The 12,528-nt window shown below is 42.7% G+C and overlaps 1 protein-coding gene across 1 annotated transcript in view; it reads left to right on the forward strand.

Annotated features, from left to right (window-relative positions):
• The window catches only part of UST (uronyl 2-sulfotransferase), a 103,116-nt gene extending 99,094 nt beyond the window's left edge, over positions 1-4,022 (forward strand). Inside the window, exon 7 of the mRNA XM_009281547.2 lies at positions 3,739-4,022. Within this exon, the coding sequence (XP_009279822.2) occupies positions 3,739-4,022 (284 nt within the window). The remainder of the gene's footprint in view (positions 1-3,738) is intronic.
• Positions 4,023-12,528: the final 8,506 nt, after the last annotated feature.

Below are 12,528 nucleotides of genomic sequence, written 5' to 3' on the forward strand. Positions count from 1 at the left end.
CTGCTCCCTGCCTGGCACGCCGCCAGTAAATTCCCCTTTGGCTGGTCCTGCCCCATACAGACCGCCCCCCCAAGAAGACAGGCTAGCGCTTTTCACCTTGTCGTCCTTGGCAGCGCTCCCGGGCCAAACACAAGGGCCTCTCTCTGCTGGGAGGAGCAGCCACCGAAGGGAGCTGGTGCCGTAAGAAGTGGCTTTTCCCGGTTAGAGTCCTGGAGGGACCGTATAAGTAAAGAGCTCTTTCCAGCGAGGTAAATGGATTTTTCTGTAACAGAAATAACCTATGTAAAATAAAAATGAAGTTGGCAAGCAGTATAAAGGCCTAAGCTTAATAAATGCAGTACTTAGTAGTGTATGTTTGCTGCTGAGTTTGTAAAGAAAACCAGACTGCAAAGCTGGTGGAAGCTACCAACTAAGCACCAGAAAAAGGAATGTCTTGAAGCGCTCAATCATCATAAGGTGGTTGCCTTCTCACCCGAGGACAGACTGAGTACAGTGTCCTTCCTGGAGTGTATTCATCTAATACCCATCAATGGCAATGTGAACAACTGACTGAGAATTTAAAAAGATGAGACATTTGTTAGTCTATTCTGGTCTCTGAGTAAAGGTAGTGTAGAGGAGAATAAGCTCTTGGGGAACCCAAATATTTTCACCAAAAATATTTCACCCCGTTTACTAGCTACAGGTAGTGCTTTCTATGCTAATGTCTATTTTAAATGCAAGCATTTCATGATCCTTTACACTTTTTCTTAGCTAGACAGCACGTTAAAGATCACTTCTTTATGTTTAATTCAGCTTTTGTGTATTTTAATCATTTTACTCCTATCTAAATAAAACTATACAAATTAATAAACTGTGAACAGTAAGTATAGAGCATATATCACCATGTATCACTGTAATTAAAGAACAAAGAACTCTGTGTAGCAAGTCGTTTAATTACGTAGATATACGAGTAGAGACTGAGATTTCAGTGTAAAGAAATACAAAGTTTGGTGTAAAATCTCCATATAATTACAGAGCAGCATGTTTTAATTTTTACCAACTAATGAAAACCATTCTTTCTTTAGAGAAGGAATTAAAAGTACAAATGCAAAATAAAAATAATGCTTTAAATAATTTTTTTTGTGATTTAGAACAGCATTACGTTTGGTAACTAGTTAACCTATTCTCTCTTTGTATCATATCCTTCCTACATTTCAAGTTACTCTGCCGTAATTGGTAAGCAAAACTGAGAGGGAGAATACCTCTTTCAGATATAACTTTTTTCTTCTGCACCAGATGTGTGTCACGCAATGAAGTCAAATGAGTATGAGAATGTCGAGCCCAGCAGCACTTGCTGTCTTGTGTAGTGTTATTAAAATGAACAGCTTTCAGTTGTTTTTCTTTAATTCCTTTAGTCTGAAGTAGGAAAACGTGTGTCCATTGTCTGAAAATTAGAGTATGTTTATAGGTGTGGATACCCTAAGCTATATGAACATTGATCATTTAAAATGTAAAGAAAGCAGTTCATGTTCACACAGCTGTGCTCTACCCTTCTGTTGTACTTTTCAAGATCTAAAATCTTGAATAATAACAGCTTTTTGTCTAAAGACCATTGCTGTTGTGTTTGCTAGCTGGACTTACTCATCTTTTATGACCTCTTCAAATAAATGAGTTTGCCTTTGGTTAAAATTCCTCTCTTCCCTAAAAAGTTATTCTTGATTATTTCTCTTGGATGAACATATTGCTTGTGGAATCCCAAGAACAACTTACTTTTCCTACTAGGAATCATTGATCCATCCCTTAGCCTTACGTGTAAGCGATTGTGAAAACATGTTTCTCTGTAGAGCTGCTAAGCATGTGTTTAGCTTTGCTGGCAGATGCTTCAGAAGACCTCAGTTTGGCCTGCTCACATGAGCAACACTCTGCCCGTGATAAAATCCTGTTTTGATTCAGGGACTCCCTCTGGGAGCGAGGGTGGTTGCTGCCGCTGGGACCCAGTTGGAAACATGAAATGTTCTTTGTTGTCTGCTTCCTCCTTGTAAGTTTTTTCTTTGCCGTGCTTCATGGCCCGACCCTTTTGAATTCCTCCAACTTGCATAACTGCTGTTACAATAAGAATGAGGTTTCTATATCAAAATCCAGCTCTTCTTCACTGCAACAGTTTATCTATGTAGTCATGTAGAGTGTGGGGATTTCTGTTTGGCATTTGAGGCAGCACAAATAGAGGATATAAATATTAAGGGAAGAATGAGCAGCAGAAGCCAAGACATTATCCTGGAACAAAAAAAAAACAGTTCTCATGCAGACCTTGCTGTTGCAGCAAAGAGCAAGGAAGTGAAGTAAGGGCTGACAAGATTAAAATTAATCTATTGGTTTTAGAGTCGTGGAAAATGGCCTTAAGATGTCACCTAGTCAAGCGGCTTCCCTCAGGAAAGAATCAATTAATCTGCTCTTAAAATCCTCCAGAGATACAGCTTTTCTAACTTGCGTGCTCTGCTGCACTGCCTAACTATCCTTGCCATGAAAAAGGTTTTTTACTAACGTCTAACTGGCATCTCCTTGCTTCCGTGCAAGCCCATTCATCTTGCCTTGTCTGGACCCAGGTGTATTCTGAGGCTATTACAGTCATTTATTTCCATGGGCGTCACGTTCTCTCAGAGTAAGACATGAGGCTTGCTGGATTGGAGCACCGAGCTTTCAGAAAACCTAATTATAGAGGCTAGTACTTCATCAGTGTAACGTTCATCTCCACTTCTCCTAAAAGAAGTTGCAGTTGTTTGTTAGGGGGGATACAGCGGTGCCACAGGTCAGTACTTCCAGCTTTTTCTGTTCTTTTCTTCACGGTTGACTTTCAACTACGTTTCTGTCTTGGAGAAGAAGAAAACACTTAGGATGCTCTGGCAGCCTGTTGCCATCTGGTAGAAAACAGTAAAATGATTGCCTTGAGAGTTTGCTTTACAGCTTGTTCAAATACATTAATCTCCAATGGTAGAATAATCTATTGAGAGAGGAGGCAAAGAGGCAATTCAATATTTTTGTTAGTAACTCTAATTCTTTATCGGCAATAAAGGTGTTTTATTTTGGTTTACCAAAGCAAAAGTTGTCAGGTGAAGAAAAACATACTGAAATCTTCCAGGCCCAGGGCACGACAGGAAGATGAGTTTAGTTTATTTAGCAGGTATAACAGGACAAGAAAATCAGCAGGCACATTTGGTCTTGAGGTGTCATGTGGTGATGCCAACAATGCTTTGATGCTAGCCTGAGATGGATTCAGGTTGATATATATCTGTTTAGATTTGAACAATAATAAAGCAAAACTGAGACACGACGTAGTATGCCACATAGGAAACAACTGATGAGCTCAGCTCAGCTGCCTGCTGGATATATACTTCACATGCATCAGGCAAAATTTCCAAAGCTAGGCAAGATTATGGGTTTCTCTACGTGTAGTTTATGCTCATAATTGGTATGACCTAATTTGCATTTTCAGATAACCATTGCCAATTAAGATCCTCGGTGACTACACGCAATGCCAAATGCCATGTATGAACTAGCCATATTTAAACATGCAAGTCTGACTTCAAATTTCTATATTTTTTCATCTCTTGTTAAAAGTAAATCCTTTATTAAGGAGACAGATTGAGCTCATTTGTATCAGTAAAGCAGTAGGGCCATGCCTTCATCTTTTTAAAAAAAAAAGTTTAGGTCTGGTCTCATTAATCAGCACCCACCATGTTGCTTGTTTGTTTTTTTTCGCAGAACATAGGAAACTTGGCAATCTGACTGTGACAGTGAAAAAGACCGTCCCCTCTCCAGAAGCAATACAGATCCTCTACCAACGCATGAGATATGAATATGAGTTTTATTACTATGTCAAAGAACAGTTCCACCTGCTAAAGCGCAAGTTTGGACTGAAGTCTCATATCAGGAAACCACGTCCCAGACCCGAGTTCTTCATTCCTTCTCCCCTGGAAACAGAAGAACCGATAGACGATGAAGAAGAAGATGATGAAAAGTGGCTAGAGGATATCTATAAAAGGTGATGGATGGAAGAGCTGTCCTTTCTCTTCTGGTGACCCCTCCAGCTTTCTTAAGATTTTTTTTTAATTATTATTATTAAAAGTAATTCCTTAAGGAACTGAGTTAATGCGCAGCAGCGTTTGAAACAGAACGGAAGAGGCCATTCCCACATGCTGGGGCCATCGGGAGATACCTGGTTTTGCAGGTTTGATTCATTATACGGTGTTGGCTCTATAGCATCCTTGCTATAGCATAGTTCAAGAGAGAAGTATCTACTGTCCATCACAAAATAACTTTTGGAGTACACAATAGTCCTCTGGGAACCTGTAAAACATAAAAGAATAGATTAGGCGGTCTTGAAAAGTGAATTTTACAGACTCTCATCTTTCTCTTTCTCCAGAAACAAGTCTTCGCTGCATAACACTGCGGCATTAACTACCAGCAGTGCAGACTAGGGGCAGTGAGCCATTTGGGAAGATTGCCTCTTTCTGCCCAGAGCACACTGGTATCCCAGTGGTACGGTCAGAGCCATTGCCGTGTCTGTGCACATCGAGGATAACAGGCTCGGAAAGGGGCTAGATAATGGCTTCTGAATTACCCTGCGTGGGAGGAGCGAGGCTGCCATTCTGGCAAATGAATGTTAGTGGGCATAAGGCAAGTTACAGGAACTAGATGTTTTTGCTAAACCCTTCTAGTTCACAGAGTGGAAGAAGTTACCTGGTCAGTGAATGGCAACAACGGATGAAAAGTGTAAGGCAGGGTTACCTAAACTGTAGAGTTTTGTTTCTGCAGTTGAGTACGTTTCTATTAGACTCTGAAGAAAAAGGTGCCGTGTACAGTTTTTATGTTCAGGAATGGTATTTGTAGACTTTTATTCTTCTTAGGGGTCACAGATCCAAAGAGATACAGAAAAAGTCACTCATTAAAAAATGTTGATGATCTGGAACTCCTGTTAAGCATGACTGGTATTTCTGCGATCGCAGAGTTTAGTTGTTCACATCTGAAGCTGAACGCAGCTGCCCCACCAGCGCAAACGCCAGATGTCTGCTTTTAGCATGGCTAGAATTAAAATTAACGATATGGACATACACAACTTCTCTAGTTGAAATATTTAGGAGTGATAAAACAAAGAAAAGAAGACGGCATATTCTGTGAAACCAAAGCCGATTCAGTGATAGGTTGGTAAGAGAGTCACTGTGAAAGTTGCCCTTGTTAATCACTACAAGTATTATCAGCAAACACTAGAAAGGGGATGGGTGGAGGCTGGGAGGGGAAAGGGGAATAGCTCCAATATGCGACATGCTGTTGTCTTTAAGGTGAGTGTCCCTGGGGTTCCCTGTGATGTGCAGGCTTGCCAGCTATTCGACAGCCTGCCGGGACTGGTGGTGCAGAAGTGACGGACCCGCACGCAGCAATGGGCAGAGCTATTTGGCTGTCTGCTCCATAGCGGAACAGGGGGGCTTTGGGGGTCTTGATGAGGCCTTGGCCTCTTGTGCATCTCTGTTGACTAGAGGAAGCTGAACTAGTGGAGGATGATAGCAATAAATTCCTATCCTAGAGCACAGGAAAGAAGCGGGGCTGAGGAATTGCAGCTCCTTGCCAGGACGAGTCTCAGTAACACTTCAGGGGCGATGCACCTCTATCTAACTCACGTCCTTTCTCAAACATCTACTGGGCAGGCTTTGCGTCCTATTCTGCAGCTGCCTCGGCACCGTGTCTGCCATCTGCAAGGTAATCCTGCGGTTTGAAATAACAAGCAAAAGTTATTTTGTGATGGATGAGACATACAAACTCGGGCTAAGTTTGAATGTGCTTTCCAAGGGTTTCCTCTTCCTTGAGCCTGCTGAGAGCCAATAAACATTATGGCCCATCTTCATCACCAGTCAGTCTTTACTGTACCTACACGCAGAGAACGAAAATAAAGAAGTGTAATCGTGTTAAGACAAGATGCTAACTTACAGAAAATGTTATGTAGGGGATTCTGTTCTCATTATTAACATCCCAGGTTGGTGGTAGCAATGCACTACCGTGGGGGAGCACATTAAAGCAAGCTGAAAATGGCACAGATAACAACTAACATACTAGCTAAAATATGAATCTGCTGCATTGTATATTTTAAGTGGTTTCTATGAAATTACATTGAAAGAGTAATGATTAGTTTACACACTGTGGAGTTGTTACATTTTGGAAAGAAAACTAATATTCTCACCTTTCAGAAATTCTGTTTGAATTCTTTTTGCCAACATTGTAACAGAATAATCAGTCACTTAACACATTCACCCTTCCTGCAAGTTCACTGCCGCTTACCGTAAAGTCTATTTTTATCTGTTTATTTAATGGTATCTTCAGCCATCACTACTTATAACCTAAATACAAAACCTGTTTAATGATTTACTCGCTAGGTTTTAACGTTGTTGTGTTTTTCGTAACAATCAACCTGGCCTCTCCTCCTCAAATGGTACTTCATAAATTTATCTGGCACATAGCGTCTAAGATTCCTGGTCCTACAGCCTGTTCGTCTGTCATGAAATATATTTTACTTAATTGTTAAAAGGTACGTTTCAAGCTGGTTAATCTTTGACTTATTTATTGAAACTTTTCAGCACATTCCAAATTCTAAGTTGCTCAGGAAGAAGTTGATTTAAATGATTATATTTTGGTCTGATTAATATTTCTTATTCCAAAAAAAATCATTCTGTGTAAGCCTTTAGCCCACGACAGCTTTGTAGGAAGTGCCATGCATGTACTTGTAAATCTTTGTGGGGGGAAAAAGGTGGGTGCTTGACATTTATGAAAATAAGAAATCATATGTGTACATTAGCTTAGCTATAAATGAAAGCAACGTATGTTTTGGGATGAAATATTCTTTAACTTATTCAGTACCATCTCCTGAAATATAAATAAGCCATACGACTATTTTTCAGTCCAGTGATGTTTAAAAATAAAACTTGTACATTTCTTCCTAGCGCCATAGTCTACTTGCTTACGCTAGTTTTCTTGCCTGGGTGCGGTGGCGGTGGGTAAGACGTTGGAGTTGCACCTAGCAGAACAGGATTGGATACAGCACAGTTTGTCGTCTGACAGTCCTACTGTAGCAGCGAGATTGGGGCAGGTTGTTCCTGGGTTATTCTATGTCCCGAACTGTCTGGAGGTGTGAGAGTGAAGGAGGAACTCTTTTACTCGCTTGAAATGTGCATTAAGTACCCCGAAATACATTGTCTCATGTGCGTTATGGCTGCTAAGTAGAAAGAAGTTTTATGCAGGAGAGAAACAGCTTGGTCCCCATACACTGCATTTTACTAGATGTGCTATTTGATGGCCAGGCATAAAAGCTCCAATAGTCCAAAGCGATGTTATAATGTACGTGAAACATCGGTGCTTTCACACTAAAGAGAGAATCAACCGTTGTTAAAATGCAGCATTCTGGAAAAAATAAATTTTAGTTTCAAGTTTCAAGTGACAGTGACAAATGGTGCAGTTTTTTCTTCCTGTTGAATTTATTTCTCGTCCACGTAAATTGTTCTGATGATGCAAGGCTAAGTCAGAGTGTCTAAAATGTTCTCTACTTAGGTGTAGCGAAGTAGCTCAGCAGAACTGAAGGTGTGTGAAACTGAGGGTGTATTTGAAGCATTTAAATTTCTTTGTGACTCTTTCTCATTGGACCTTTGATGAGTTGTTTGAATGTTATAATATAGAATGTTACATGGTATCATAAAGACACAAAATTACAAATTTTAAACATTGGAGAAGAGATCTGTGGATTCCAGCCATTGAATTCTTCCTCCTTTCCATATTTGGTGTAATAAAAGTATTTAACGTGAAGGTAGATTTTTTGACTAACAAAGGAAACCACACTGCATGCCAACTTGGATCCTCTTATCAAATGAAAAAACCATCGTCTGCCAAAGAATAAAAACCTGCATCCTCTTAAAAAATAAAGGTCTGTAATTCCCAGTTAAGGGTAATGGTGCTCTGATCTTTCCCTCCATTTTAAGAAAGGGAACATCTGTGACATTAGACCACAGCCGAAAACAACACAGCAACATTTTTCAGAGCTAGAATACTGTAATACAATACCACAGCATTCCTTCTGTTTTATTTTTAAGGAATCGGCCTTTATTGCAAAGAGTTCAGCAAACATAGAAAACACTGTTTGATCAATCTGCTTGCATGAGCCAAGACCAGAGAAAAGAACTGAGCGTTGTTACATACAGACCTCCATCCACAGACTCCGTGGGAAAAACAAGAAAGGTCCTACCAGGCCTTGGAAGTGCCTGTCTAGTGGTGTTGGGACCACTTTTGCAGGGTCTGTGGGAAGGGTGCTGGAAGGCAGCTCCATGAGAAACAGCCATTGGGGGGTGAAAAAATCCCCTGCAAGAATGTTAGGCGTGGATGGAAGGGATCTTATTTTGAAGTTTGAAAGTTAAATCTCAACCAGCATAAATCAGTTGCTGGTGTCTCGCTTACAGCTGAAAAACCATCACACGTTTTCTTTGGTTTGTCCAGTAATGGAATTGCACGCCAAGCTGCAGCATGGAGTGAACTTCAAAGCTCAGCTGTAAACTTTTGAAAATAGGTGTGTGTAATGGAAGCACCAGCGCACCGTAACGGTTGTGTCCCAGCACCGATGTCGGATGCTGTCATATTGGAAAAGCTTGCACGTGGGGTGGAAGGTTGTTCTGGGGGCAACAGGGGATTGGGAAGGGGGGGAGGTTTTCTGCAAATATGTATTTGGCCTTTCAGACACCGTAAGATGGTTAATATACCAGTGGTATATTTGAATGTGGATTTTGAATATAAACATGTGGATTTCCTTTTCTGAGTACGTAAAGGAAGAATGCAAGTCTGGTTTTGTATTTAACTGATTGCGGCTGAAAGGGTAGGGTAGTAACACTGCTGTCAGGCAGGCATGGTAGGAGTGTGTTTTGTGCAACCTTTTGCCATCCTTCTGTTCCCTTCTTCGGATCTGGTGGGCAAAAAGGCCGATGTCAAAGAATTCTGCTACACTGCAGGGGAATTGGTGCTGTGAAAAGTAGAGATCAGCAGGAATGCACAGAGGCGATGGTGTTTAGGGTTAAGAATAATGGTCTAAACACTAGGATGATATAGAGCACCCAGCAGAAGTGTTACACGAACTGCTCACTCTCTTTATGGCTTTGGCTCATCTGCAAAACTTGAGACCATGCTTCAAAATCAAATGCTGCTTCAGATTTGTGATTTGTATTAAGTTACCAATTTGGGGGCTTTTTCCATGCACTTCCAAATTGCCACTCTACCTCAGAAACTTGGCAGAATATAAGCACCCAGCCTATACCTGTATCTAATGTGCAGGAGCTGATCCGAGACATGGATTTGATCCTTCAGCAAACCTCTCTCTGCAGGCTGAGTGCAGTCAATGAGCTGAGCGAAACAAATCCTCCTCGGCACAGTGGTGCTTCTAATGAGCAGAGTAATATTTAGTTACTGTGCCACAAGGGAGAGTATTCCTGCAGTTTTCCAATTTACCGCACCAGGACGATATGGGAGACTTTAGATAACCTCAGGGCTCACAGGAGTGTGGTCAGGTAGCAAAGGCCAATTGCATCTCCCAGTTTTGAACTTGTGATCGTCTCCAGTTCGGGTGCAGGAAAAAAACAGAGGCGGTTACAGTCCGTGGCAGACACAAGAGCGACAGTCCAGGGTATGGCTTGCCACGGCACGGGGGAATTTTTCCTCTAGGAGCCTCCGATCTAGTTTGTGTGGTGGTAAGCGCAGGGAGCGAAGGAAGGAGGGGAAATCGACTCTAGTCGTTAGTCTCTGATTCCCCAAAGAAGACAAGATTCCCAAGATCATGCTGGCGGGATGTACTAGAAGAAGCATCAATGAGGCACCTCTGCCTCACTGAAGAGCAGTGAGCCTCTTCCATTTTCACTTTCTCCATTTGTTTGTATTTGAACAAACCATAGGCCGTATTTGGTGTATTTCCCAAGGTCAATCTGCGTAGGATATTTCTGCACTAACCATATTGTCTGAGCATCTTGGAAAATGATGAATATCTTTATCCTTTTGATCCACAGTGGAGGTAAAGAAGTGGTGTTATCCCCATTTCATACATTGGGAATGGATACAGCAAGTGGGTAAGTGATACTGCCAATGTTACACAAGATAGTAGTGAGAAAGCACTGATTATAATTTAGCCAAGTCTCTTAATCCTTGAACTTTCTTTCCTGCTCTAAAATCGGTCCTAGATTTTAGAAGGCAAAACAAGTACCATGGAAAATTTTAGTTACATGGAGTTGTCTCCCCTTATCTTTTCCTTAAAAGTCTGGAAACTTCTCAGGTAACAGCCTAAATATGAATGACTTTTTAGCCCTTCAGCAGACCATTTATGTCCTCCTGGGACAATGATTAATTCATAGTCTTATCTGTTTAGTTGCCTAATGAACACCTGCAGAAATGGCATGGCTGCAACGTAGCTTTATGTTTGGGCAAGGTGATCCTGTAGTAGTAAGATAAGTGAATGGATGGGTGGCTGAAGTCTCATCTTGCAAATCTAGCCGTTCGCAAGAACATGGTCGCATTTTCTCCTGAAATATGTGGCGCTTGTAGCCTACCTGAAAAGTCATCAAATCTGTTCGTCTATGTAGTCTAAGTTGTTTTTTCCTTTCTTTTCCAACAGTGCTTAAAAAGGCCGAACACGAAGGATGCCTTACAGCAACCAGCACCAACATGGAGTGAAAAGACAGTTCTCACTCAGCTCAGCATGTAGCTGGTTTTGTCTGGTGCATCCACAAACCAGAAAGCTTCTCCAGCTATCAGACAGGGATATATGCCTCTCAGCTGAGAGATCTGGTGCTTCCCCCTCATCTCCTCCTGGTCCCTCCCTTACCTGGACAGCACACGTCGTTAAAGCTTTTGCCTATGTCTTCTGAGGAGCATCTTAAGGAAGAGTGAGCAAACGGGGACGTAATCCAAACGCCTGTGGCCAAGTGCCCATGCTTTGTGGAGGAGCATGAGCTGCTGAGCCTTGCTCTAAACTGTGATACTGTGAGAAGGCTCTTGAGGTTGAGCCCAACCTTGTAGGTGTCAGCTTCGTTCCTGCTCCAGATCTAGTTTCTGCTCTGAGTATTAGAGCGAGTCCCGGCCTGTCTCTGTTGAAATAACTGAGGCTTAGCAATGCCAAATCCGTCCCCTTTGGCTTCGGGCCGGGAGGCTGAAATGCGCTGGCAGGTGAGTGCATCAGGGTGCAAAGAAGTCTCTGCAGTGTGTCCTCCGACATGAGCAGAGACACTCGGTGTCAGCAGCAGCCCTGGAGGTTGGTGTCTGAGCAGGGAGAGGGAAACGGAGCCAGTTTCTCAATTGTAGCTAGCTGGTGGGCATTTCTGCCAAATCTCGCTTGGACAAGTTTGTGCTAGTCCTGTCAGCACTGGCTGTGGGAAAAACCTTTCTTCCTGCGCTTCTTGGGACAGAAAGCTGGCAAGGAGAGCCCCGCAGCGCCTCGCTTCCAAGGAGGCTGGAGGGATCCAGGGGAGATGTGAGGGTGCGATGGGAGGGAGGGTGGCAGCCTCCTGCCTGCCTGCCTGTGTGCCCCACAGGGGGCTGAGCTCCGGGCTGTTTCTCACCAGACCCAGGCAGGACGGTGATGATAGAGGACAGTGTTACTCCTTGAAGCATGAAAACCTAGCTCCTCACAATGGGGTTTCTTGTCAGAAACTCTGCTGTGAAACTCCCTGGAGTCTCCACATAATTGTAGCTTTCCAGCAGGTTTTGCCCCAAAGAGCGTGATTTGGCCCACCAGTGTTGGCTGGAAACTGAGCTTTCTAGTGACTCCACAATCCAGCCCTTGTCAGTCACGCCACTTGGGTCCGTGCATGGGGATCTTTGTGATAAACGTCACTGGAATTTGGAAACCATTCAGCAAATTTGACCTCTACTTTGTCTTATAAATATCACGGTGTCAAGCAGCATCGCGCATGTCTTATCGCTCCAAAACTGGGGGAAGGAGATGGAATTATTATGTGGTCAGCTCTGATTTTCCAAAACAATATCTTTTGAGTCAAAGGAAAAAGCCTTTTGCTTCTCAGAAAGAAAAGAGAATGTCCTCTTTTTGCCTGGGGGAAAGGGGCTCTTCTCAAACTTAACTCTGGTCCCTCATGGGCACGTACCGGTCACCCCAAAGCAGCCTATAGCATTTTCATCTTTTGTAGGTAGAGCACCATGGCATCCGGCTCCTGCGAGGAAGGTGAGATGAGACCCAACGCATTTCTCTGTTCTCACCATGGGAAAGGGAATGGAGGCGTCAGCAAAACCTTGGCCAAGAACAGCTCTGACCAAAGTTAAGAGCTTCTGTCTTCTCTGCAAAATAGATAGAAAAGTGCAAAATAGATAGCAAAGCTTACACCGGAGCAATCCAGGGCAAACGGAAAATGCATTTAGCTGCAGGTCAGCATCTTTTAAGAAAGCTGCTGTTCCTTGCTAACATGAGGTCCTTTCTTTCCTTAAAAAATGTATGTGGTCCCACAGTGCCCCCTCCCCAGCCCCCCTCGCGTC

This window comes from Aptenodytes forsteri, unplaced genomic scaffold, assembly GCF_000699145.1.
Source record: "Aptenodytes forsteri isolate BGI_AS27 unplaced genomic scaffold, ASM69914v1 Scaffold82, whole genome shotgun sequence".
NCBI classification, from domain to species: Eukaryota; Metazoa; Chordata; class Aves; order Sphenisciformes; family Spheniscidae; genus Aptenodytes; species Aptenodytes forsteri.